We start from the raw sequence: 26,198 nt of genomic DNA on the forward strand, positions 1-26,198 counted from the left end.
TGAGATATGGTTAGTTGTTATTATTATTATTATTATTATTATTTTCTCTTCCCTCAGCTGTATGGGGTTTAAATGTTGGGAAAGGTGTTGTTCTGAAAAAAGTAAAAGCACAGAAAAAAAAAAAAAAGAAAAAAAAAAAAACCTGCCAGACTTCTGACGGCTAGAAAGCGAAAGTGAGGTCAAGGTAAGTTACAGTACAGTTCATCACCGCGGGAGTGCATCATATAGATGGAGGTACTTTTCTCCTGGGTGTGAAATCTTCATTCGCACACACCAGGACCTGAAGCGCCAAAAATAAACTCCCGCTTTCACACACACACTCTGAAGATGTTCCATGTCATTAAGGGGGGAACTGGGAAAAGAAATAGAGTTGGCGCGCTCTTATTGCGGAGGCATACGAAAACCGATTTCCTTGACATTTTTCACACCTTATAGAAACAGCTGAGGCACCTTCCTCGGCTTCAAACAGGTGCGTTTTAGGAAATGAGCCAAGCTGCAGATGGGCATCTGGATGATTGCTTGATGCAAATAGACAGTGGAGAACGGCGTGAAACTACAGCATTTCGCCTCTCTTTAAATTACATCCTCAAAGTGTGGGGTTAGGCGAGGATGAGGGAAACAAATTATTGTGATGTTGAACCAATTTAGCATGGCCATCTTATCCCAAATGCGCCTGTCCAACATGACAGTCTTTTTACGTCAGATGTGAAGCATAGGTGTCTGGACGGGTGCCCAGATTGCTCCGGATCCAGGAAAACAGCAGGGAAATATGCATGCGAGCCAATTCCCAACACAGAGCCCCGGAGTTGGGTGGGCTCCAGACAGCACCCCCCTTGAGCTCACACCTGTCCATCCAGCTCTCCCAGGGCTCTGACCCCTACAGGACTCTTTGGATTTTCACATCTGAGAATAGTGTGTGCACTGCTAAAGATATAACGGTATGGTTTGAGCTAACCCCAGTGGGAAAACTGAATTCGTTATCTAAACAGAACGAAGCCTGTCTGCACTGCAATAATCTGAGGATGATGTCATTGTAAACTGTGCAGCATATGGAACCACGCGGGACACTGGTGGTCTGATCTTTATGGGTTTTTCAATGGCCGGTGAGGACATGCGGAGTACAGGGTGGCTGATGGCCAATAGATACAAAACAGAATTCATTGATGCTGAATAAATGACTTGATATATGCAAATTATCTCTCTTTCTCTCTCTCTCTTTGTGTGTTCATTGATTAGATAGCCAATTTCATAGTGCTTTCAATGGTTGCAGTTAAATATCAGGAATGCATGATGCATTCATAAAACAAAAATGTTTGCAATGTTGAACAATTACTGCGTTCGACTGTGGGAACAAGTCAAGGGTGAGTGAATGAAGGCAGAATGTTCATTTTTAGGTGTACTATCCCTTTAATACTGTAGTGGAAGTGGCTCCCATAATGTGATGGTGATTAAAAACAAACCTTGTAAAGTTCATACACTAGTTGATTGAATGCGTAATGAACAAGTTTATAGTGTGTGTAAGTGCATGGTCATATGGGACACAATATATAATATATTTAGTGCTCCCCAGCGTGATTGCTAGCATGCCTATTCTGGTGTGTTACTATGCAGGTAAAAAAGTAGTTGCTAATGTGTGCTATGGCTGCCGTACACAAATTATTATGTTATATTGTTAATTATATGCAGTTAAAAGGGTGTTTGTAAAAGTTTGTATCATGCTGCTATGAAGTTGCTAAGGTATACCAAAGACTATAGAAAACACAAGACATGTCACGCGTATAGTTTTGAATGGGGAAAAGTGTACGTCAATATGGCGAATGAAGCCCCGACTACTATTACAGGAGCCAATCTTCAATCGCTATAGACTGACATTTCTCCAGTGGGAGAACTCGAACCAGACGTAACAGTGTGCTTTTACGACAGTTTGGTGGACAACAAACACACTGGAATTTCAGCGAATAAGAAATATATCAACATAAAGCTTGAAATCTGTGCTTTTAAATGAACCAAATGCACTTGAAAACAAAAGGTTTTTTTGGTTTTAGAATCAGTATGAAATGACAGTCTGTCCTGTCAAATACACATCACATGACAGCAGCAACTACGCAAACGCCAACGAACTAGAAAACAAAGAGTCGCTGTCATTTCTCGAGGAGATTTACCATCAAAACCAAGTTATGGATTACTTCAGAAGAGCAGTGCGATCAGACGATCATTATCCAGAGGATGATAATATGTAGAATGGCCAAAAATAAGGTTGGTGTCATGATCTCGTTCTTTTCAAGTGGGCATACGCATTAGATTGGGCAACCTAAAATTAAGCCGATTTTGTATGATTTGGACATTTAGAAAAACAAAATTTATGAGACAGTTGTTGTTTAACATTGGTGAGTCCAAATATGTAATGTAATCATAAGTTTGGCAAACAGTTTTGGAGAATTTGATGTTTCCCCATTCAGACAGAATGCTCAAGCTATTTGCCCGAGAGGCATTTTAAAGATGGCCGTCAAGTGAAATGACTTGCCTTAAATGGATTTTGAATATACTCAATGGTTGCCAAATGTTGTCCAATGAAACAATGTTCATATTAAACTATTGCTATTAAAGCTAATGTATTTTTTTAGAACCAGGCTTTCCTAAATGAGGCAAAAAGACTTAGAATGACATGGCATTCTAATATTACAGCACACCATTGCAATATTACAATCCGTTAAACAAAATGATTGACTTTCCAAAAAAATAAAAAACTTTCTAACATTTACAGATGGAGGGTGTACCTGTGAAACGAAAGCTATGCACAGAGGAAAACACCACATTTCAATCACATTTCAAACACATCTGTCAGCAGCATCTGTGTCTGTCAAAGCATCTGACAAGGCAAACCGCTTCAAGCTATATGTGTTGAATAAATCTTTTTAAAGCTCTTAATATTTAATTATGCACTTTTCCTGCTGCAACTCACAGTATCCTCACTGTTTCTTCAGTGAGGATTATTTATCTGGTTGTTAAGGTATGACATTGGAATATTGTTCAAGCCTTTGATCATCAGAATTGAGAAAATCTATCACCCTTTATGATCATTGTTTAGTCAAATCAGTAAAAAATCATACTGTCCACGACAGACTTGATGAATCCAAAACACGAATATTCCAATGAATTATTAAACAGATTAGGCAGTGGTATGAGCATTAAATTGATGGCTATGAAGATTTTCAATAGTATTTCAGCACACTATGAGCATATATTACAATCTGTTGAGACCCCCGTTTAGTCTAATAGAGAATTTGGACCCAGAAACTGTGATGCATGATGTCAGACTAGCTTTTAACTATAATTTTTAAATAATATACAGTTGAAGGGAAAAATATTAGCCCTGCTTTGAATTTTGTATTATTTTTTTATATATTTTTATATTTCACCTATTTTTAAGATGAGTCTTTTGTGTCTTCAGAATGTGTCTGTAAAGTTTCAGCTCAAAACACCGATTAGATTATTTATTATAGCTTTCAATAAATATTTTCTGCCCTAAATACAAAATAGCTGTTTTTGTTGCCTGTGCCTTTAATGCTAGTTCTCCCTTCCCACCGTTCCCACGTTCCAGTCAGAGTGTGCCTCAATCTCTGCCTCGGCTGCGTTAGATAAACAGTACAGTGACAGACATGCAGGAAGCAGATCTCAAAATAACATTTGTGATGAAAACTACAGTAAGAACTTTCCCAATGGGTTTTTATTGTATTTGTTGTGGAGTTAATTCAAGCCTTTTTGCAATGATGAGTACCACACAATGTTACAAAGTTCACACACACTCACACACAGCACATGCATTTAACTTTGCACTGTTTTGCACGGCAAATGTGACAGGATAGACACTAATATTCACTGCTGTATGGATATCTGTTATGTTAATGTACAGAATAAACCTGATTTAACGGTCACAAACTGGGACTGAAGCGTCTTGTATTATAATTTTACTGACATATGGTTGGGATGATAAAGTAAATACAATAAAATCGCTGTAATTCATTATAAACATGCACGTTTTAAAAATGTTTTAAACTTGTAAAACTTATTCTTGATTACATTTGATGATGACTGATGATTACAGCGAGCCAAACAGATCTTTTAATCCCAGTTACTTTGCGCATGTCCTGTCTTGTTGATATGATTATTCGCGTTAATATGGAGACATGTTATCATGTAGCTGTCAATCAATTCGCTGGGCAGGGAAACCGTACTCCTATTTCATGTTGTGGTTGGCCTCAAAATGGGAGAGATTTGGATCCTTTTTTAATGTCAGGAAATTTATAAAAAGAGACTTATTGTATTTATATCAACCCAATATGACTGTGGACACACTATACCAACACACAGTTCTGTCCAAACAGCTTTCAAAATATGATATTCATAATAGATAACTTTTAACATGATTTGTTAAGTGATGCTTAACAGAGCAAGGAATATTTTTAAGTATTTACTATAATATTTACTATTGTAGAAAGTCTTATTTCTCTCCAGTGAAGACTTAGAGAAACTTGTTCATGCTTTTATCAGCAGCAGGGTGGATTAATGTAACGGCCTCCTCACTGGCCTTCCCAAAAAGACAGTCAGACAGTTACAGCTCATTCAGAATGCTGGGGCCAGGATTCTGACCAGAAGCAGGAAATCAGAGCACATCACACCTGTCCTCATGTCTCTACACTGGCTCCCAGTTACATTCAGAATAGATTTTAAAGTATTATTAATTGTCTATAATCACTAAATGGCCAATGACCTCAATACATTACAGATATGCTCACTGAATACAAACCTAACAGATCACTCAGATCTTTAGGATCATATAAACTAGAAATTCCAAGAGTTCAGTCAAAGCAGGGTGAATCTGCCTTCAGCCACTACACCCCTCGCTGCTGGAATCAGCTTCCAGAAATGATCAGATGTGCTCCAACATTAGGCACATTCAAATCAAGACTGAAAACACATCTGTTTAGCTGTGCCTTTACTGAATGAGCACTGTGCTACGTCCAACAGACTGCACTATTATGTTTTTCTTTTTCGTTTTCATTCTTTTATAACCTATTTTAACTCATTTTTATTTGTTTTTATTCTGCTTTAATAATTTTTATTGTCTGCATTTTATGTTCCTAAACTTGTCTTTTTTTATTCCTGTTTATCTAAAGCACTTTGAATTGTCACTGTGTGTGAAATGTGCTATATAAATAAACTTGCCTTCCCTTGCCTTGCTTGCCTTAGTTTGGCTGGAACACAGCAGTTTTAAAAAGCATCATTAGCCCTACTATGAATTTTTTTTTTCAATTGGCTACAGAACAAATCACTGTTGTCCAATTACAAGCCTAATTAACCGGACTTGCCTAGCTAACCTAAGACTTTAAGCTATATACTAGCATATTGCAAAATAACTACTGAAATATTATGTAAGACATTATATAAGACAAAATAAACAACACATATACAGCATTTATTAATCATAATTGAACATTTACTAATGCATTATTAACATCCAAGTCCATGTTTGTTAACATTAGTTAATGCACCATGAGTTAACATGAACTAACAATGAACTATTGTATTTTCATTAACTAACGTTAACTAATATGAACAAATACAGTGGTAAATGTATTGTTTATTGTTTGTGCATGTTAGTAAATCCATTAATTAACATTAACTAATGAACCTTATTGTAAAGTGTGACCAATAAATCTGTATTAAACAGCATGTGTGAAATATTTAGAAAATAATTAATATTTCACAGGAGCAAATAATTTTTGCCTTCAACTGTATCATTGTGCAGTACTAAATCAATATAGCGCCCAGATCTGGTTGTGACCGGTTTTGCTCTTCCTTAGGTTTTCAACCAACATACAGTGCTCAGCATATATAAGTACACCCCTTACAAATCTATCTTTAAAATTCATATTTTTAGTATGAAGCTATAAAATATTATATTTGTGCATGTGCATTACATTAGTCAGTACTGAAGCCAATTATGGGGTTTATTTAACAAAATAACTTACATAGTAACAATAATGATATAAAAACTAGTACACCCAAATGTATGTTATAGATAAAAATATTAAATACACATTTTTTAAAAAAAATATATAAAAATTGTTTAAATTTTGTAGGTTGTAATTTATGTTTGCAATATTATATTTGTATTATCTTTCAATTTCTAAATATGTTTGGTGACTAAAATATTATTTGAATAAATATATGTTTAATAAATCTATTTTGTTTAAATGCACCAAAATACACCGCCTATATTTACTGGGAAATGGATAAAAACATTCATTTCAAAATGGGGTGTACTCAATTATGCTGAGCTCTGAATATTGCTGGTAACAACTACCATTGCTTCAAAGCAAAACTTCATGGTTTGAGATACTATTCCACAAGCCCACAGGATGGTCCTAGCCTCAGGGCACAAACCAAGCAATAAAGAAAGCAGAAAATAAAATTTTTTCAAGCCCACTCACCAGGTTGGAGGCCCCTCTCACTGTCTCTGGGTTGAGCATGACAATCTCAGTGGTCACATGTCCCTCCACAGCTTCTGTCATCTGCTCAACAGTGCAGTTGATGGATGGGTCTTTGATCTTGAACCAGTTGTCAGCGTACCAGCCAATCAGAAACCACACATACTTTTTCCCATACAGCTTCTCCTTATAGACCTGCAGTTGGGTTGTATGAAACAGGTCGGGTTAGAGACCGACTTGAGCCAAGAATGAAAAATGAACAGAAACACCATGTTTCCCCTTTGACACTGACAAAGATTAATCACGCTCAGCATGATGGCTGATTACCAACCTCACAAAACACTTTCCTGGCTTCCGTTTCGTAAAACAGCCCCACAATGATGCGAGCATCTTGCCTCTGTAGGAGCAGGGGGGAAATTGATGATTAGAACAAAAAAATGAATACAACAATTTGCAGAAGTCAGTGAATTAGCATGAGAGGGAGGTCCCTTTAGTATTTAAAAGTGCTGCTATGCAAAACGCTGCAGTAATTTCGGTTTGGACAAGCAGTCTAATCAGTACTACTTTCCCCTCTCAGCAGTGTGCTATATTCCAGGTTACCATGGTTCTCTGGTGGTACTCCATTAATCTTGTGGACCAGATCTAGGACGGCACACATGGCAGGCCTTTGCTTGAGAGGGAGCCAGGGGCCTAGCAGTCACTGGAGAGAGCAGGACGAGGGGGGGAACAGATCATCTGACCCATGTTCCAATTAAAACGATTCTCCTCAAGAATGAGATCAGATCCCTGCATTGTTATATTTTCCTCCCGGACTTAAATGATGTCCTGTGGCGTGACAGACCCAGAGCTAGCCAATCACAATAAAGGTGCATGTGCCTGTTTTTTTTTTTTTTTTTCCATGTGGATGTGTTGATAAGGAAATCTTTAGGGCAACATCAACATGAAAGAAAAAAAAATGAGGATGTTTTGCTTAAAATAAATTAAGTCTATTTCAGGGCTACTGCATTTCCGTATTGTGACATTTTATTCATAATATTTTCATCAACACACTTTCCCCCTAAGTCCTCATTAGCATATAACAAAACAATAATGAAACAACAAAATATTATAGTGTCATGTTTTGTTGATCAAATTATTAATTTAAAAGTTTTAATTTGTCACCTCATGCTCATTTTACGCTTGAGTTATTTTTTTTTTACTTAAGTAACTACTGAAATGCCCACATTCCCTGTTACTTAAGCCGCCTGGGGTAAATTCCTTCTATGCATGTGTTTGCATTGACGCTGTATGCAATCTACTCCTGTGAATATTCACATTTGGTGCAAACTCAGGATTAGTATTTATATTATGAACTGTTCAAAATTATTTTTTATTGAAAACTTTTTGAGGATTGTGCTTAAATGCTTAAAAAGAATATTGCATATGCTCAATTTATTTTGTTTAATTAATTTCACAATTCTGCCATTGTTATAAAATATCAATAATATGTTATGTTTACTAATATGTTCAGTACCAGCTGGGCCATTTGGTGTTTCTGTGAGGACTTTGAATGTTCTCCCTGTGTTTCCCTGTACTTGGCTGCAGCTGAAAGGGCATCCATTGCATAAAACATGTGCCGGAATAGTTGGTGGTGCATTCCACTAAGGCAACCCCGGATAAATACGGGACTAAGCCGAAGGAAAATTAATGAATGAATGTTTATTATCTATTGTATTATGATGTATAAAAATATTATCATATTCATAATACACAAATCTATCTAATAATGGTACTACCAATCATCAAGATATAAAAAGAAATATATTAAATATGTTAATGAATGTTTCACATTATACGCATTTTGATTTCAACCATGATGTATAAAAATTATTTCCAGGAAATTTCAGCTTTCCAGCAAATCCCTGTGTAAATAAATGCATTCAGCTATCAATTCCAACTCAGGCTCATTCTGAAAAAGTACCGCTTATACATTTCTGGAGAAATTCGTCCCGGGGTTTGTATGCTTTTTGCAGTATTTGTTTTTTAAAATCCACTAGAGGCCACTGTGTATGCTTTTGGGGATCTCAAATGTCTCTCGCGATTGCCATTTCCACCTATACTGTTCTCGTGTAAATCCACCAGATACTGCTGTCGACTGACTGATTAACTGATTGACTGAACCACCTTCCTTTCTCCTCAAACCCAACCAATAGTGTTTTCAAAAGCACTGATTGACCCTGCTATTTACATGTTTATTTTATTTTTTGGCTTCTGTTTTTGTTTTTGTCCACTTTCTGGAACCATTGTTCACCAGACTCAAACACTTTCATCGTGGTCAACTACTTTCTGCGTTTCAAATCCACCAACATACATAGCAAGCTAATTGGACAAACTGGTAAAAGCAGGAAAGCTGTGCATATGGAGGTAAGCGTTCAGCTAGTAAGCAGAAAGGAACGGCATCATAATGCACCGTAGTGTTTGTTTTAAAAACAAAATGCAGCCATACGTAGTTCTGACTACATAATTCGCAATCTCCAGAAACGTATATTGGGCTACATTTTCAGAATGAGCCTATGTTGATCAATTCAGATAAATAAATTCAGATAGAGATGTTTTAGCTAAGAAAATCAGCAAAGAGTTGCAACATTTTTTAAAAAGATTTATATATATATATATATATATATATATATATATATATATATATATATATATATATATATATATATATATATATAAACATAATATATAACACATATATACATATAATGCAATATACTATTTGATAAAATTATTTGTGTCACAAAAATTCTGTAATGAAAACATCTGATATTTCATGACACTCCTAATAGGAACTAAATTATTTTTAATTATTTTGTTTGTTTGTTTCTTTCTGTTTTTGGGCTGATGCAATATAAATCTATGTGCATTTCTCATCTGTCAGAGAATCCTGGGATGTTGTTGTGAAGTTGATCTGATTCCCCTAACACGGCACTGACAGAAACACCTCCATGTTGCCATGGCAGCAAGTTCATAAATGTAATGAGCGAAAGTGAAAGCACCTTGAGGTTCTTGACGGCCACAGCAGGATCCGTGAGGAAACTTTGCCTCACGCTGATCTCAATGCCTGCTTCCTTCACCCTCTGCTCTAGATCATCCAGAGTCTGTGAGAGAGAGAGAGAGAGAGAGAACGAGAGAGAGAACGAGAGAGAGAGAGAGAGAGAGAGAGAGAGAGAGAAAGAGAAATGAGATTAAAAGAGATCAGAGACAGGAAGAAAAAGGAAAGTGCATGGAAACAAGAAAAACATCTGCAAATAGATGGGAGGTGATGCCGGGAAGAAAGAGATGAGGAAGATTATTATTGCAGCAGAAAGGCAGAGTTATGGAGATAGAAAAATCAGGAAAGAACGAAAATTAGAAAGAGACTGGCAAATTCAATTTCTTTTGTTCAGACTTGTTTACTTTCCTGCGTGTCCTAATAAAATGAGAGTGTAAATTTGAATATAGTGTGTCTAACCTCAGTCTGCAGAGTGCAGGAAGAAACAAAAGGACTTAGATTCCAGATGCCAAATGTTCTCTTTTACATTTCCTACATAGCATTGTAAAGACCATGCTAAGTTCTGAAGAAAACTTTGTTTCAGGCACTCTTGTAAATACAGTTGAACTCTGAATAACATCTCAAATGATGTTTATCGGAGCTTTTTTTACAATCTTTCCTATACATTTTTTTTCTTCTGGAAAAAGTCTTATTTGTTTTATTTCAGCAAGAATAAAAGCAATTTTACAGTTTAAAAAAAAAAAAACATTTTCAGAACAAACCACTGTTACTATGAGTTGCTTAATTACCTTAACCTGCCTAATTAAGTTCTATGTTCAATGAATGTATATTACATTTTCTACCCTTAGAGAAAAACTATATAAACTTCTCATGTTAATATCACACACGAAACAGACATGAAACTCTGAATGTCATGAAGCTATATATATAGGTTTGTTTTTTCTTAAAATGTTTGAGAAATTAAATCTGACAAAAAAGTTCTTTAAACAATTAGTTCTTTAAATCATTAAACATATTAAAGACCCAGATGACTTTTAATATTCAATTAACATTACTGGAAACCATTTATGGAAAGACCATAGTTTTGTCCCAAATGGCACACTATGGACTCTTGTTCACTCAACAATGTAGTGTATGAGTTTAGTGTCATCTCAAATAAAACACTATTGTTTTTGACTAAACAGAAATTCAAATAGTTTCCCAGATTGAGTTTAACGGTTGCCAAATTAGTGAAACAAATGACTAAACTACACAATAGTACCTGTCATGAGTATAACCACATTCACTATTAGGAGATTGCATAATCACTAACAAAGATTTGTAGAATCCAAAATAAATGGGCACCAGAATCCAAAATAAATGGTTCGAGCCCCGGCTGGGTCAGTAGGCACTTCTATGTGGCGTTTGCATGATCTCCCTATGTTCACTTGGGTTTCCTACACAAGTCAAAAGGCGTGCGCTATTGGGTAAGCTAAATTGCCTGTAATGTATGTGTGTAAGTTGGGGGTTAAGCGTTGTGCCAACAACGCACCTCGTAAAACTTGTGAAACACCAACATGGTGTCACTAAATATCAACTTCCATATAAAATGACCCTGGGAGTAAGCAAGTAAGTAATCAAAAATAAATAAAGAAATCCAAGCTCAGCGCCTAATAGCTCCGCCCCTTCCATTACATGAGCAAAGCTTTGACTTTTTAGAATAAAAGAAATAATTTGGTGTGAATGCACTCATTATACTATTTATATTATTGTGCAAAATGGTGCAGAATATTACATAAAAAGCATGTGACTAGAATGTACTTTTTGCCAGAACATAAGCTTTGACTCGGTACATGGTACAAATTTTTATAGATTTTATAAGATCAAAATGTGAGTGATCACAAACATGGGGACAAAAAAAATCTATATTTCACGGGTTTTCTCTTATGGTGTGTGGTATGTCATGATGTGACAAAACACAACGCCAACATATCTTCAACCAGAGAGCTTAATATGAACACAGCAAATCTTTCAAAACCTCTCGAGTCTCAAGAATAAACATGGCGGGCAAATAAACAAGCCGATCCTCCATCTCTATTGTCCAAATCCATTTCACTTTGAGCTGGGCCAAGACTATGTTTGTTATGCTTCTGTCAGCTTGCTTTCTGATTGTATATCATCTTCTTATTTCAAATTATAATCCCCAGCTTGTACAGTGTGCACATTGGTCCCAATGTAACCCCGCCGGTCTTAAACTACCCAACCTGCTCTAAGCTGGGATCGAACAGGTGATTCTTTGTATAGGAGTCAATTGCTCTAACAAGGAGGCTAAAGACCATTGGATCTAGCATTTGTCGCTAGAGCACCTTTTGAGGTCAGAGAAGTGAGGTTTACCTGCACAGCACTTTACTAGCTGGCCTCTGCTACACTCACCCCTCTAAACCTCACTCCCATCTAGGTCATGGCACCAATGTAACCCCGCCGGTCCTACACAACCCAACCAGCTTTGAGCTGGGATCAAACCAGAGATTCTTTGTATGGGAGTTGGTTGCTCTAACAAGGAGGCTAAAGAAGGGGAGTGAGGTTTACCTGCAGAGCACTTCACAAGCTAGCCTCTACACACACATCAGGATTTCTGATTCAGGTTTGGACACCCTTGATTTAGTTCAACAAAAGCTTGAGGCCACATACTGTATAACAGAATCCTGTTCCTGGTGATCTACCTTCCTGCAAAGTTCAGCTCCAAGCCTGATCAAACACATCCAAACAAGCTAATTAGGATCTCGGGGAACATTTGATAATTACAGACAGGTGTGTCGGAGTAGGGTTGGAACTGATCTCTGTAGGTAGGCAGAACTCCAGAAGCAGAATTAGGCACCCCTGCTGTATGATATAAAAGACAGAAGTGAAGAAGTATCAACTAGACGATGAAAAAAGCAGGTCCCCAACTAAATAATCACACAACGGCAATATTATATGTTAGAGAGAATAAGTATTTTTTAGAAGATAAGAGTTACAAACAACAGAAAGCAAATGTGTCCATTCAACGTTATAAAAACATTGATGCATTTGCCATTAATTTGGGTTGGTCCAATTAAAAGGGGTGGTCCAGAGTGTGTTATTAAGGCTTGGTTATGCTTATTGTATAACCAATTGGTATTATGCTTCATTTTTAAAATATCAGATTATTGTTCATATATCTTACTATGATTATATACTGCTACTGAGCTAACATGAAATGAACTGTCAAATTTTTAACTCCTCTGAAAGGCCCACCCTCAAAAGGCTCTGATTGGTCAGCTGACTTAATGTGCTGTGATTCGCGGATCGGTTACATGTCACCACCATTTTTTTTGTAGTCCCCAATCTTCGTTCATTGTAGGTTTTGCTAAGCTAACTTTGTAAAAACCAATGCTTCCCTTTGTATTAAACTTTAAGCGTATTACATTTAGAGACGTTGTTTATGTTCACATATCTGCATTACACATGAACTAAAGTTTAAAATATGACATTGTAGTGGACCACCCCTTTAAAGATTCACATAGAGTACCATAATACATTTTAAATATGAATAAAGTACATCTGGATTTAAAGGTTATGTTGTCAATCACATTTTAAGATTGATGCGCATGAATTCTGCAACAAGAAACAGTGTCAGTGGGTACACGGCATCCCTAAAAGGACATGGTGATGAAAAGCGAAAAATAATTTTTCCTATTATATGCTCTCTTCAAAATTTTACATTCCCTTAAGAAACTGTCACTCATCAAACTAGGTAAAGGCAAAAACTACACTGTGTGAACAAGTTTCTCAGGGGAACACCATAGCATTGCGAGAGGACACAAATTTTCTGTGAACATAAAAAAAAAATACTGAAATATATTTTTTTCTCCAATCCCTTTTTTTTTTTACTTTATCTTGACTGCAAACTCTAAAATGCCTGCTTCAGATAATGCAGCAAACTTCTAGTGGATAAAACCAAGTGTACTTTTTTGCTCTCGCCAAATTTTTTGTGTATACACATTTACAACTAGTCTCATTAAAAAAGTGACTTTCATTTCATGTTTTATTGCAACTTTGATGTATATGGAGCATGACTTGGACCAATGAGATTTTGCAGTAGGCGGGGCTACACAATGCTGAAAACAGGGGCCCAAAAAAACAAAAAGCTTTCACTTTGATTCTTTTATTGCCTCCTAAACACTGATCTAACAATTAAGCATTGCTGCTTCTGTTGTCACTTTTTCACTGAAAGATGTGTTGGACTCCCACATCAAGCATTTGTTTTTAATTTTGGTTTATTTGGCAAAGAAATGTATGCTTTTATTGTGGTCATCTCCTCCTTTAAAATGTGGTTGTCTCAAGTATGTATGCTATTTTCTCTCGAGAAACTCACATATGACATCCATCAAAAGTCAGATACTTTTGGCAGCTAGAGGCACCTTTTTGGCATTACATTAAGAATTCTTCCTGATTTTCTATTCCATGGTGCATATTTTAGCTTCTAGCCTGACTGTATTATACTTGTTTGTATATTTCACTTTTTTCCTACTGTATAGCTGAGACTATTTGTATGTGCTGATGTATTAAAATACCCGACGATTATTAAACAAACACATAAATAAATAAATAAAACAAGCAAAATAATCTGCTGAAAAAAAAAATAGTTTTTGCTGTGAAATGTGATTATTTTCCTTATTTCATTGGCAGATTATTTTGCTTGCTTTACTTAAAAACTCGCTTTGCTTTGACTTATTATTTCTAAAAACAAGACAATATTTTTTATTGTCTAGAAAATTCTTTTTGATTTGCAAATTTTTCAATAATTTAAATTACCAGGGGTCAATTCTTTGTACATGAATTACTCAATTAGCTGGATTTGGTTATTGAGGATTTGACACGATCCAGGATCGTTGCGATCTTGAAAACTCATCCGAGACTTGTTGTCATAGCAACAGGTCTGGTATCTCAAACTTGCTCGGGAGCAGCTTATTTGATATAAACAGGATTAGATCGGGTCCCTAAATTGCAAAGTGAGAGGCATCGCAAACAAAAGTGAATGGGGGGGTAATGGGTGGGGTTAGGGTTTGGGGCAAGGGTTGTAGCGGATGAAAGTGAAAAGCAGAAGGTGGATGGTCAGTGGGGTCAGGTGGTGTCTTTAGGGCATGGGGGCTTGTGTCACAGATGAAACTGACGAGCGGGGGGGTATTGGTGTCGCGGACGAAAGATCAGATTTCAGAGGTGTTCTGGCACAAATTAAGCCCTGTCTATAGGTTAATAAAAGTTACAAAAATATATATATAAATAAAACTGTTATGCAATCTACACTCTGAAATGAAAAGAACAAAAACTGTCAACCCCCCAAAAGGTTCAAAGAGAACATTTATTAATATGGAGTTTTTAGAAATGCTGGTATCAAACCAGCTTAAGTAAAATGTATGTATGATAACAGACCTGGCCAATATTCGTTCTTTTTGTTATTTTTGTTTAAAGGAAATAGAATAATAATTCATGCATCCATGCACACATTTTGATACTACACAAAAGTTGCAGACAGCTTTACCAGTATCAAAGAGCTTCATTAAAATGAATTCATACAGACATTTATTAAGAAACTTGAATAGGCCTATAATAAAGAAAATCCATAAAACTAAATAAATTGCTAAATACTCTTGACACATGAAAGTGTAAAGCATGCAGCCCATAACAATTGTGGAAAGTTATTGCGTATAATATTTAACAAACTGTTTACTAAGAATTTAATATAATTTTGCTCACATGTATAATTGAATTTTAATTAGATGATTTCATTATGCTGTGTATCGTCAGACAATTCTCACATTGCTGATCATGATTTTGAGGATTGATAGATCAGTACTTCACAACACCAGACATTTTTATCTGATTCATAAACTTGTTTGAAGAACCAAATTAGCTAGAGATCAGTTATCATGATTAAAAGATCCAGGATCCGCCAAACCATCTTACATAATTTAAGCGAGGTACAAAGAACAGACCCCAGAGGATTTGAATAGCTCTATTCGGAAAGACTTCATTCATTTAGATTGACCAGGATGATCAAGAATTGTTCTATGCAGAGCATCTGCATAAAATATAACAAATTAAAAGCATGTGTAAATACAACACATCAAAGATTTGAATTAAAAGGTTAAAAGAAACAGGGCAGTCTAACAGCATTCAAGTACAGAAATTAAACAATCAAATGTACATCAAAAATAACATAGTCATCATTGTATAAATAATAAATTTTAATATTTAATAAATAATCTAATCCTGCGATGTGACTATTGTGGGTACACACATTGTAATATTGATGCTGCAATAACTCATTGTTGAGTCAAATATCAAGCACAAATATCAAATACAAATAAATATCTCACTCACAGAGGTGAAGACCTCGGTGGTCTGCTGGATGGTGGCGATCTTGGTCCACTTCCACTTCTGGAAGAGCTGCACGCGGGTGGGGTTGTGCAGTGTGGCTGAGGGGTGTGTGCGGAAGAAGGTGGGAAAACGCTGACGGTTGGAGAGAGCTGGAGAACTGGATCCATACGACAACTGCAAGCAGAAAACAATGTTCAACAGAAAGACATTCACACATTGGAGTACTTTGAAGGAAAATTAGAAACATGCAAGTGAAGAAAAATGTGTGATCAAATCACCCACGGGAAAACCAGTGCCCAAGAGGCTAAATTATCTCCTGCTGGGTTGCGCACAGTTCACTGGAACAGCTTTATTTAACATTGAGAACTGTAGTGTGCGAGACAGGCGTACAAAAAAAGTTAAAATGCAAAACAGAGGTGTAAAATACAAGGAAAAAAAGAGTAGTAAATTTCCTGTTTCGATTGCAGCACTGTCATCAGTCAGTCAAATCAGATGACAGCAGAGGGTTTTTTAGCTATTTTGCCAATAACTCAATGTCATTCGCAGATGCAGCGAGACGTCGTTGAGTGACAGGTCTGCTGAGGGGGTGGAAAAAGGGAGGGTTTCAAGGCCAACAGGGGGATATATAGGTCAAAACTCATATGTGAAGAGAAAAAGCTCTCAACAGTTACAAAAATAGAGCAGAGCATGAAAAATAAAGCGACTGATTTTCAAAAAAAAAAAAGAGAAGAAGATGAGGCAGTGGGAGTGCACTTCAAAGACGAGCCAAAAGCGAAACAAAAATGACATAAATATCTGATCCAAAATGTCTGGAAGCTATTTCACTGATTTTGGGTATTTGAATGAAGTGCAGCATGTTCTGAAATAGGAATGCATTTAGGTAGCTCATCTTCACTCAGCTATTGAGCTTTCAGTGATGAGACCTGTTGGAGAGCTCGGTTTGTGACATACAAAGTCATGCTGAAGTTCTATACTGCTTGTAGGGAGTTACAGGCATTATTATTTGATTTAGATTTTGTTTTTGGTCAAATGGTCAGATTTTTCATTCATTTTCTTGTCGGCTTAGTCCCATCATTATTCTGGGGTCGCCACAGCGGAATGAACTGCCAACTTATCCAGCACATTTTTACCAACCGACGCCTTTCCAGCGGCAACCCATCTCATGGAAAATGGTCAGATTTGTTACAATTTATTATAAAAACATTTTTAAAAATGTAATCAATTATTATTGCCTTCTGATTAGTTTATACATTTCATACATATTATATAAGCACTTTTTACCAGAGGCAGATTAACAAACTGACTGTGAAGTCTAGGTCAGCGTTTAGCTGAAGTATAAGATAAAACAAACAACACAACAAATATGACAATGCCAAAACAAAACAAACAACAAAAACGTTTTAATTAGAATCTGGGTTCATCAGCCAACTAAATTAAGTAAGATGTTCAGAAATTTTAATAGATAGAAAAGCATCAAAAAGAACTACATTATCAATCTAAGGCCTAATATTACATTATATAAATTTGCTTATTTTTGAATCTAATAATGCATTACTGAATCGCTTTCAGCTTTAAAACTTTCATACAATTTCAAACATACAATTACAGTAACAGCCAAAAGCCAATAGGTAAATCTAGTTCCTTGAAGAATCGCAGCAAAATGCTAAAGTTTTAGATAAATAAATAAATAAATAAATAAATATATATATATATATATATATATATATATATATATATATATATATATATATATATATATATATATATATATATATATATATTATTTTATTTATTTATTTTTTTTTTTCACGGAGAAACTTATTTTAATGTCATCAAATGATTCTTGATATAAATTTGCCCAACAAGACTTTTTGGAACTGTATAAAAATTATTGTTAAACTGAATAACAAATCTTTGTAAATCATAGTAAATGCGTGACAGCAATTGTTCTTGCTCAGGTAAAAAAAAACAGGATTGAATAGGAACATGAAAAAAGTTTCATAATTGAGAACTTATTTTAATCCTGTATAATTTAATCTCCTATATCATTGCAACAAATAAGTCACTAATATAGCTCTAATACAGTTTTCTTAACCCAATAGGGGTGTAAAAATACACTCAAAACAAATCAATACGTATCTTGCTACTGATGTTATATTATCTCAATATTTCATGCTTAACAAAAGTTTACCATTAGTATTTTTATCATTATTCCCTTAAGCATTATTTCTCAAACACATAACATTATAATATGTAGGCAGACTGTTGGTAAAAATGCTTTTTTTTAGTTTGTATAGACTTGGGGTGGTGGACTTAAATAGACTTTAAATAGGTCAATGTACAGAACAGTGATAACATCAAAATATTATTCAGAATTCAGTTTATTTAGTTTATTAATTAATTAGTTTATTAATTATGCAAGACACATATGCTTGTGGGTGTCACGGTGGCGTAGTGGGTAGCACAATCGTCTCACAGCAAGAAGGTCGCTAGTTTGAGGCCCAGCTGGGTCAGTTGGCATTTCTGTGCGGAGTCTGCATGTTTTCCCCGGGGGTTTCCTCCAGGTGCTATAGGTCAATTAGGTGAGCTAAATTGTCTGTAGTGTAAGTGTGGGAATGAGTTTGCATGGATGTTTCCCAGTGATGGGTTGCAGCTGGAAGGGCATCCACTGCATAAAACATATGTTGGATAAGTTGGCGGTTCATTCCGCTGTGGTGATCCCAGATTAATAAAGGGACTAAGCCGAAAAGAAAATTATGAATGAACATATGCTTGCCCTCTATCACTGACTACATAAAAGTAGTTATACTGTTCATAAACAGTAGTTATACTGACATTGACACTGTAAATGATCGCTTTGTGCAACGTTATTTACAACTTTATTACCTGTTACTCACAGCCTAGACAAATGGCTCTCTGAGCATGAACATTAAAGTATGCTCCATGAGCCTACTGAATGTAGTCACATAATTTTACACATTTACAAACTCTTTCCAAGGTAAAAAAATCAAAATGCATCAGCTCACATGTGATTTTGTGACAAAAAAATTCATTATTCAAAGTTGTATAAAATTATGTCATTTACATTATTGGTTGAAATGCCGTATAAATATAGTAAGGTGACTCTTGATTAAAACCAGCTCAATATCATGCATCATTTTGTTTACACCATTGTTGCATTTATATATCACAATTTCTCAATATTTAAAAGTATATCATCATTACACGCTTGTCACTCAACATATACTGTAGTTTTTTGATATTCAACTACTAGGCTGAATCACTGTAACACTGAATCACTATGGTGCCTACATGCATAATGTTAAACACCAAAATATTTATTGGATATTTGCTGCTGATAATTTTTTTCCATCACAGAACATTTTAAAATAGTGCTGGACAAAGATTTATTGCATGCAAGATAAATGTCTGTATATACATAGTATAAGTATGTGTGTTTATTGTGTATATATAAATACACACATGCATGGATATGTTTGCACAACCTGACAAAAGTCTTGTTGCTTATCCAAGTTTTAGGAAGAACAAATAATAACTTGGCTTCTAGTTGATCAATTGGTATCAGAAGTGGCTTACATAAATGGCAAAGGCCTCTAGATTTAATTATTTAATAAGGACAGTAAGGTCTGACTTTGCTTAGACAAAATGTATTATTACTTAACAGAATTAATGTACAGTATAGACTATAAAGTCATGGTGCAATTATTTTCAATGCCTCCTCCTTCTTACAACAGACATGCTCAATAATGTTCATATCTGGTGACTGGGCTGGCCAATCCTTCTTTGCTTTCAGGAACTTTGATGTGGAGGCTGAAGTATGAGAAGGAGCACTATCCTGTGGTTTGTAATGTAATGGGCAGCACAAATGCTTTGATACCTCAGGCTGTTGATTTTGACATCCACTCTGCAGATCTCACATGCTCCCATACTGAATGTAACCTCAAACCATGACTTTTCCTTCAACATTTCCAAGATGAACCTTCCATTCATCTGGATATAAATAGATATAATCTATATTTAAATGTAAATATCTTTGTAATAATTGTTTTGTATAGTTTTGTTTTTATGTATGAATGTATTTATATATATTTTGGATGTGATTAATCACTATTACACTTTGCCAGCACTATTTTAAACCTTGGGTTTGTCTTCAATATCGTTGTGGAAACATTCCATTAGTAAACACTGAAATTGAACCCACCACTATGAGGTTCCACATGCGAGCAGCTTCGGCCACCAGCGTGGACACAGAGCTGCAGCCAGGCATCAGGACGATCTTTATAGGCTCTGTGTACAGCAGGTCATACAGCAGCTTTGTGGCCTCTCCAGGATCACACTGAAAAACAGACACAAAAACACACTGATATATAAAATCTATATTCAGATTTGCAGCACAGTAGTTGCTATTCATAATGCATACTCTTAGTTTATGCTCAAAACTGCAGACGTCAAAAAAGAGCACATTTCACACTGTATATACATTCACTGCTACGGTATAAGGACCCCCATAGGGAGAGAGACTTCATTTCATACTAAATCCCATAAGCAGGTAAATATGCATTGAAAGCAGAATAGAAAGAAGCAGAGATAGATAAAGCAATGCACACAGAGGACGGTTTGCAAGTCGCTCAAGGACACGCTCATTTGCATATACACCAAAAAAACAATGTTTGTTTGCTGGACATGTACTCTAATCAGTCTTTAACCCGACACTGACAATCTGCATCTTTTTACCCCGTTTCTTAAAATGACTGTCAATGAAAAATCAATATCCCATTTAAATGATAATAGTAGGTTAAGGCAACAATTGATCATGTGTTGAGAGCAAATTGTGCTGCAGCCAATGGCCTTGAGCGCAGCCAGCATTTTAAAAATCTGGCCTTTGTTTCATTGCTGTGCTTTTGGGATCAAAAAGAAGCTTAAACAGGAGCAAAGCTTTTTAAAAAAGAATACAACAAACATCCGAATCAAATGATTCAAGGCTTGATTGGTGCAATCAAGTAAATTCAATTGGCAGAACCCTGTAGCGACTTACTGCTCTTTACTTGTTGGTGTCTAATCTGGCACCCTTATCCAGATACATCTCTATTTTTGTCTCTCCCGATGGTTTAATTTCTTCTAAACATGCAGCTAAATCACTCCAATTATTTCAATCACAACAAAAGAAGCGTTTTAAAGAGAACCTGCTTTTGTTTTCTGAATAATAATGGTTTCCTGTGAATAGTGTTAAATGAATGTGACAGTCTTTGAGAGAGTTATACGAGCTGTCTCAGATATATACACATTTTTTTTTAAGTAAAGGAAACAAAATAGGTCTGACTGCATGTTTAGAATGCTGCGGTAGATTCTCTACACACTCTCTCTGGGGGTCATCAGCAGAATTGTATCCCCAAAACGAAACCCCTGTTTGGGCTTTAAATCTCCTCCCTGCCATGACTTTCCAACCCTAAGGGACGCCATGCATGAACTTCACTTTTGTAATGCACCTGGGTACCACCAAAACAAATCAACAGCAAGAACTAAATTCTGATGTTTTTTTCTTTGTCTTTCTGTTTTTTAACCATTTAACTGCCTGCTCTACCAAATGGTCGACCATATTTTGATTGTTTTAAATGATGACTGTTAAAGTCATTTAAGGAATGGCTGGTGTAAATAATGGTTTACACTACACAGCATTGTTTACAAAAAAAAAAAAAAAATCCAGCAAAACATAATCCTGTTGCACTACTACACTTGATTTGGGTTTTATTGTAAAAAAATAAGAAATAAGAAAATATTTTATGCCATACTTCAAAAAATAAAGATGATTTAGTATTCAAAAATGTTTCATTTTAATTATGTTTTGAAATAAATTTGTCTTACGCTTCATACTTTCAGATTTTTCAAAGTGTATGTATTAATTCTGGTACTTTTACCATACACCAACATATCAACCATTTGGTAGAGGTTGAGATTTTAGGAATAATGGGATGTATTGAAAATTCATTGAGTGTGTTATCTAACGACATAAGCCATTTTGATCACAGCCGTGGCTCATGTCGAAAACGTGACCCGTTACTTACAGGCAAAATTAATGTAACGTCTTCAAAGCTTGCAAATACAAAAATACATGGCATACATTAATGCCTTTAATTTATAGTAGGTTATTTATTAAGTATCTGTACTGTATATGACATGGACCTGTCGGTTAGAACATTTCTGCAGTAATTTGAATGTGTCAAATTGTAAAAGTAGACTTTTCAAAAAATAAAAAATAAATAAACAACATCTTAATAATAATAATAATTATTATTATTATTATTATTACTATTATTATTATTATTAGTAGTAGTATCATTATTATATATATTTTTATTATTATGAGGTATAGGATTTTTTTTATTTCTTAATAAACTGTAAATTAGGCCTCCAACCATTAATGATTTCTATGATTTCTATGAGATTATAATACGTGTTAGCTAAGTGATTTTATGTGGAATATTCTCAATAATATTTGTAAAGGAAACATATACAGGTCCTAAATGTGTCGTTTTCACAGTCAATATTTCAGTTAATATGTAAAACGTATAAATTGTATACCAAAACTAATATCGGATTTTTTTCTTAAATGTGAGCGCATGTAAAACAATATAATTTGCAAAGAAATATTTAGAGCATCATTATAGACGTTTTACATAATAAGTAACATGGTTTAAATGATGGATCTGAGACAGAAATACGGTTTTGGGAAACAATCCTCACTACATCATTCTTTTCCCAAACAATGCATTGTACTATGGTAGTTCAGTCGTGACTTGTTGTTTGGGAAACGCACCCCTGATTTAATCATTATATCAGACAATGTTTTGACTTGATATCGTATAAATTGCTAACTACTATTTTTATTTAAAAATAAAATATCAAAACTCGTTTTTGGATTTTTTATTTAGGTTGTCCTATATTGTTGCTTAGTATTTAATTAGTGTAATATACAATTTATTTTTTCTTGTACCATTTTTCAAAATATCGTTGTGTGTTTAACAGAAAAAGGAAACTCATAAAGGTTTGAAACAAGTAAGGACTGAGAGAACGATAAGAGAATATTCCGTTTTTTGGGTAAACCGTTTTTACATTTATGCAAATAAAAAACAATATAATAATAACAACAACAACAACAACAATAAACAGGAGGAAATCGTCTATATATTTTGTATACAGTTGAAGGGAGAGTTATTAGCCCCCCTTTGATTTTTTTTTCTTTTTTAAATATTTCACAAATGATGTTGAACAGAGCAAGGATATTTAAACAGTATGTCTTAGGATACTTTTTCTTCTCGAGAAAGTCTTGTTTGCTTTATTTCGGATAGAATAAAAGAAGTTTTTAATAAAAAAAAAACATTTTAACGTCAAAATTATTAGCCCCTTTAAGGTACAGTTAAAGACAGAATTATTAGCCCCACTGAATTATTAGACCCTATGTTTATTTTCCCCCCAATTTCTAAACATAATAGTTATATTAACTCATTTATAATAACTGATTTATTTTATCTTTGACATGATGACAGTAAATAATATTTGACTAGATATTTTTCAAGACACTTCTACACAGCTTAAAGTGACATTTAAATGCTTAACTAGGTTAATTAGGTTAACTAGGCAGGTTAGGGTAATTAGGCAAGTTATTGTATAATTATTGTTTGTGCTGTGGACAGTCGGAAAAAAAATTGCTTAAAGGGGCTAATAATTTTGTCCTTAAAATGTGTTAAAAAATTAAAAACTGCTTTTATTCTAGCCGAAATAAAAGAAATAAGACTTTCTCTAGAAGAAAAAAATATTTCTGGACATACTGTGAAAATTTCCTTGCTCTGTTAAACATAATTTGGGAAATATTTAAAACAGCAAAAAAAAAAAATTGACCTTAACTTTTTTTTTTTTGATAGTCTATAAAACATACCATCAATATTCAATAACTTAACTAATTACATTAACCTAACCTGCCTAGTTAACCTAATTAACCTAGTTAAGCCTTTAAATGTCACTTTAAGCTGTATAGAAGGGTCTTGAAAAATATATAAAATATTGAGTACTGTCATCATGGCAAAGATAAAATAAATCAGTTATTATATATAGGCCAATAATTTAAGGGGGCTAATAATTCTGATTACAACTGTATTTTAAACAAATATACAGGAGATGACAATACTCTAAAATATACTTATTTTACAAAGCCAGTGGCATCAATATTTACGTTAGAAGTGAATTAAGTGAAGGTTAAGATATGTCGTTCCAACAATTGATGTAAGAATATGATATTCCTCAGAAGCACTTCTTCAAATATGTACAAATAAGAAGTTTTATACACTCTGAAATTAAAACCTATTTAGAGCCTTCTTTGTCAACTATAGAAGAACATACTGAACATTTAAGGGATAAAGGCAATCTGTCTTTTTTTATAATACACTTTTAGAGGGTTCAAAAGAAATTTTAATGTCCTATTTAACTGCATGGAGAAATGACCTTCAGGAAGATATTTCTAAAGATGAATGGATGGATTCTTGTTTGTTTGCGCAAGCATATAGTGTAAATACTAGATGCAGATTGCTGCAATATAAATGTAATGCAATATAAATATAAATGATAATATTTCATATATATCCAGTAAATTTTGTGGTGAGCACCAGTAAACGCAAAATAATTGACTTTAGTTTACTTCAGGCCAAACGGGCTATTGCTTTAAAATGGAAGGAGATACAAGGTCCTTCCTCTATACTCTGGATTAAAGAAATGACTAACAACCTCACCATGGAAAAACTCACTTATGCAGTTAAAGGGAAACTTAAAGACTTTTACAATATTTGGACTCCATTTTTATGCTATTGTAACCAAGAGGACTTGAAAGCGATGGACGACTAATACTCAACATTCATTTCTTTGTATTGGGTATCTCCATTACATAATGTGATATTCTAAAAATGACTTAATACTCAGACATGGTAAAAGTTTAAACTGTGAATTGGATGGCTGTGAATGCTGGTGTACGGAAACTAGTGAGAGATGTATTTTTTTTGTATTTGTTGATTTTTTTTATTATTATTTATGTATTATAATTTTTTGGGGGGGGGATTTTAAAGTTTTGTAAGGATCTCTTACTTATGTATGTTTTTTTCTCTCTTTTATTTAATTAAAACAAATGCAAATACATATATTTTGGGAAAAAAGTGAAGGTTAAGATATTTATAATATCAAAATAGATCCTTATAATAAATAAATACTCTTTTTTTAAACTATTCATTTATAAAATCATACTGAAAAACCAAAATTGATAATAGGAAAAGAGTAAAAATCAGCACATCACAATGATTTCTAAAAGGTCATGGGACACTGAAGACTGTGTCAAAAGTGTGAATGTAATTTTTAAACAAAATAATAAAAAGGTTTTCACTATTTGATGAAATAAATGCAGCAAGAGACCTACCGACCCCAAACTTCAGAACTTTGCATCATAATTAACTAAAGATTATATAAACATCCAATTAGTGAGTGAGTAAGATGTTAACTGCTCTAATGTATTCAAGAGATCCTGTTCATTATACCCATGCTAACATACATCTGATATTATGAGTGTTTTTCCTCGATTCATTAAAAGATGTGACTCATAACAGTCATCCGTTCTTAAATCAGACTATGCTATGCTAGTCGTTTAATATGAATCTTGCTAAAACTGCATAAATTCATTTACATGAATCAAACTAAATTTAACTCAAAGATGCTGTTAAACTGTGTCCAAATAAACTTAGTCTTGCAAGGTGAAGGACAAGAAAGGATTGAAAAACTAGTCTAATGACACTCTATTTAGGAGAAGTTAATTGACTAATTAAAAGCACATAAAATGATCACACTATTTGGACTTGATAGTTGACTTTTGATACTGCTCGCTATATATAAACAATTACTTTAGATTAAACACCCTTGAATTGGGTTTCTTGTTAAGACAGCTGCATCAGCTTAAATTGCCTTAAAACAATTACTTTTTGACTTAACTCTTTCCTTTCATTAAGAACAAAATCAATCAAGTAGATTAATCAACAGGAGTTCCATTTCTCATAATGCTTTGCTTATGTAAAGGGAGAGAATATGTTGAAATAGTGTTACTTTTTAACACCAGCGTTTAACACCAGCGTTATAACATTTCCACTTATTCTAAAGAACCACACTAATTCTTAAAAAAAAAAAAATAAACCTCCCAAATTGAGCACACCAGTTTAGCTGTGTATATTCAGATCAAGTCAAAC

At 34.5% G+C, this 26,198-nt stretch overlaps 1 protein-coding gene across 3 annotated transcripts in view; it reads right to left on the reverse strand.

Moving 5' to 3' along the window:
- gabbr1b (gamma-aminobutyric acid (GABA) B receptor, 1b) overlaps nt 1-26,198 on the reverse strand; it is a 227,480-nt gene that overhangs the window by 73,099 nt on the left and 128,183 nt on the right. For all 3 annotated transcript variants that reach the window (XM_003200605.6, XM_005170102.5, XM_068215287.2), the window contains exons 8-12: nt 20,129-20,263; nt 15,910-16,080; nt 9,530-9,631; nt 6,823-6,888; nt 6,495-6,686 (exon numbers count right to left, since the gene is read on the reverse strand). In XM_003200605.6, coding sequence (XP_003200653.2) covers nt 6,495-6,686; nt 6,823-6,888; nt 9,530-9,631; nt 15,910-16,080; nt 20,129-20,263 — 666 coding nt within the window. The remainder of the gene's footprint in view (nt 1-6,494; nt 6,687-6,822; nt 6,889-9,529; nt 9,632-15,909; nt 16,081-20,128; nt 20,264-26,198) is intronic.

The sequence above is a fragment of the Danio rerio genome, chromosome 19, assembly GCF_049306965.1.
Source record: "Danio rerio strain Tuebingen ecotype United States chromosome 19, GRCz12tu, whole genome shotgun sequence".
NCBI lineage: Eukaryota > Metazoa > Chordata > Actinopteri > Cypriniformes > Danionidae > Danio > Danio rerio.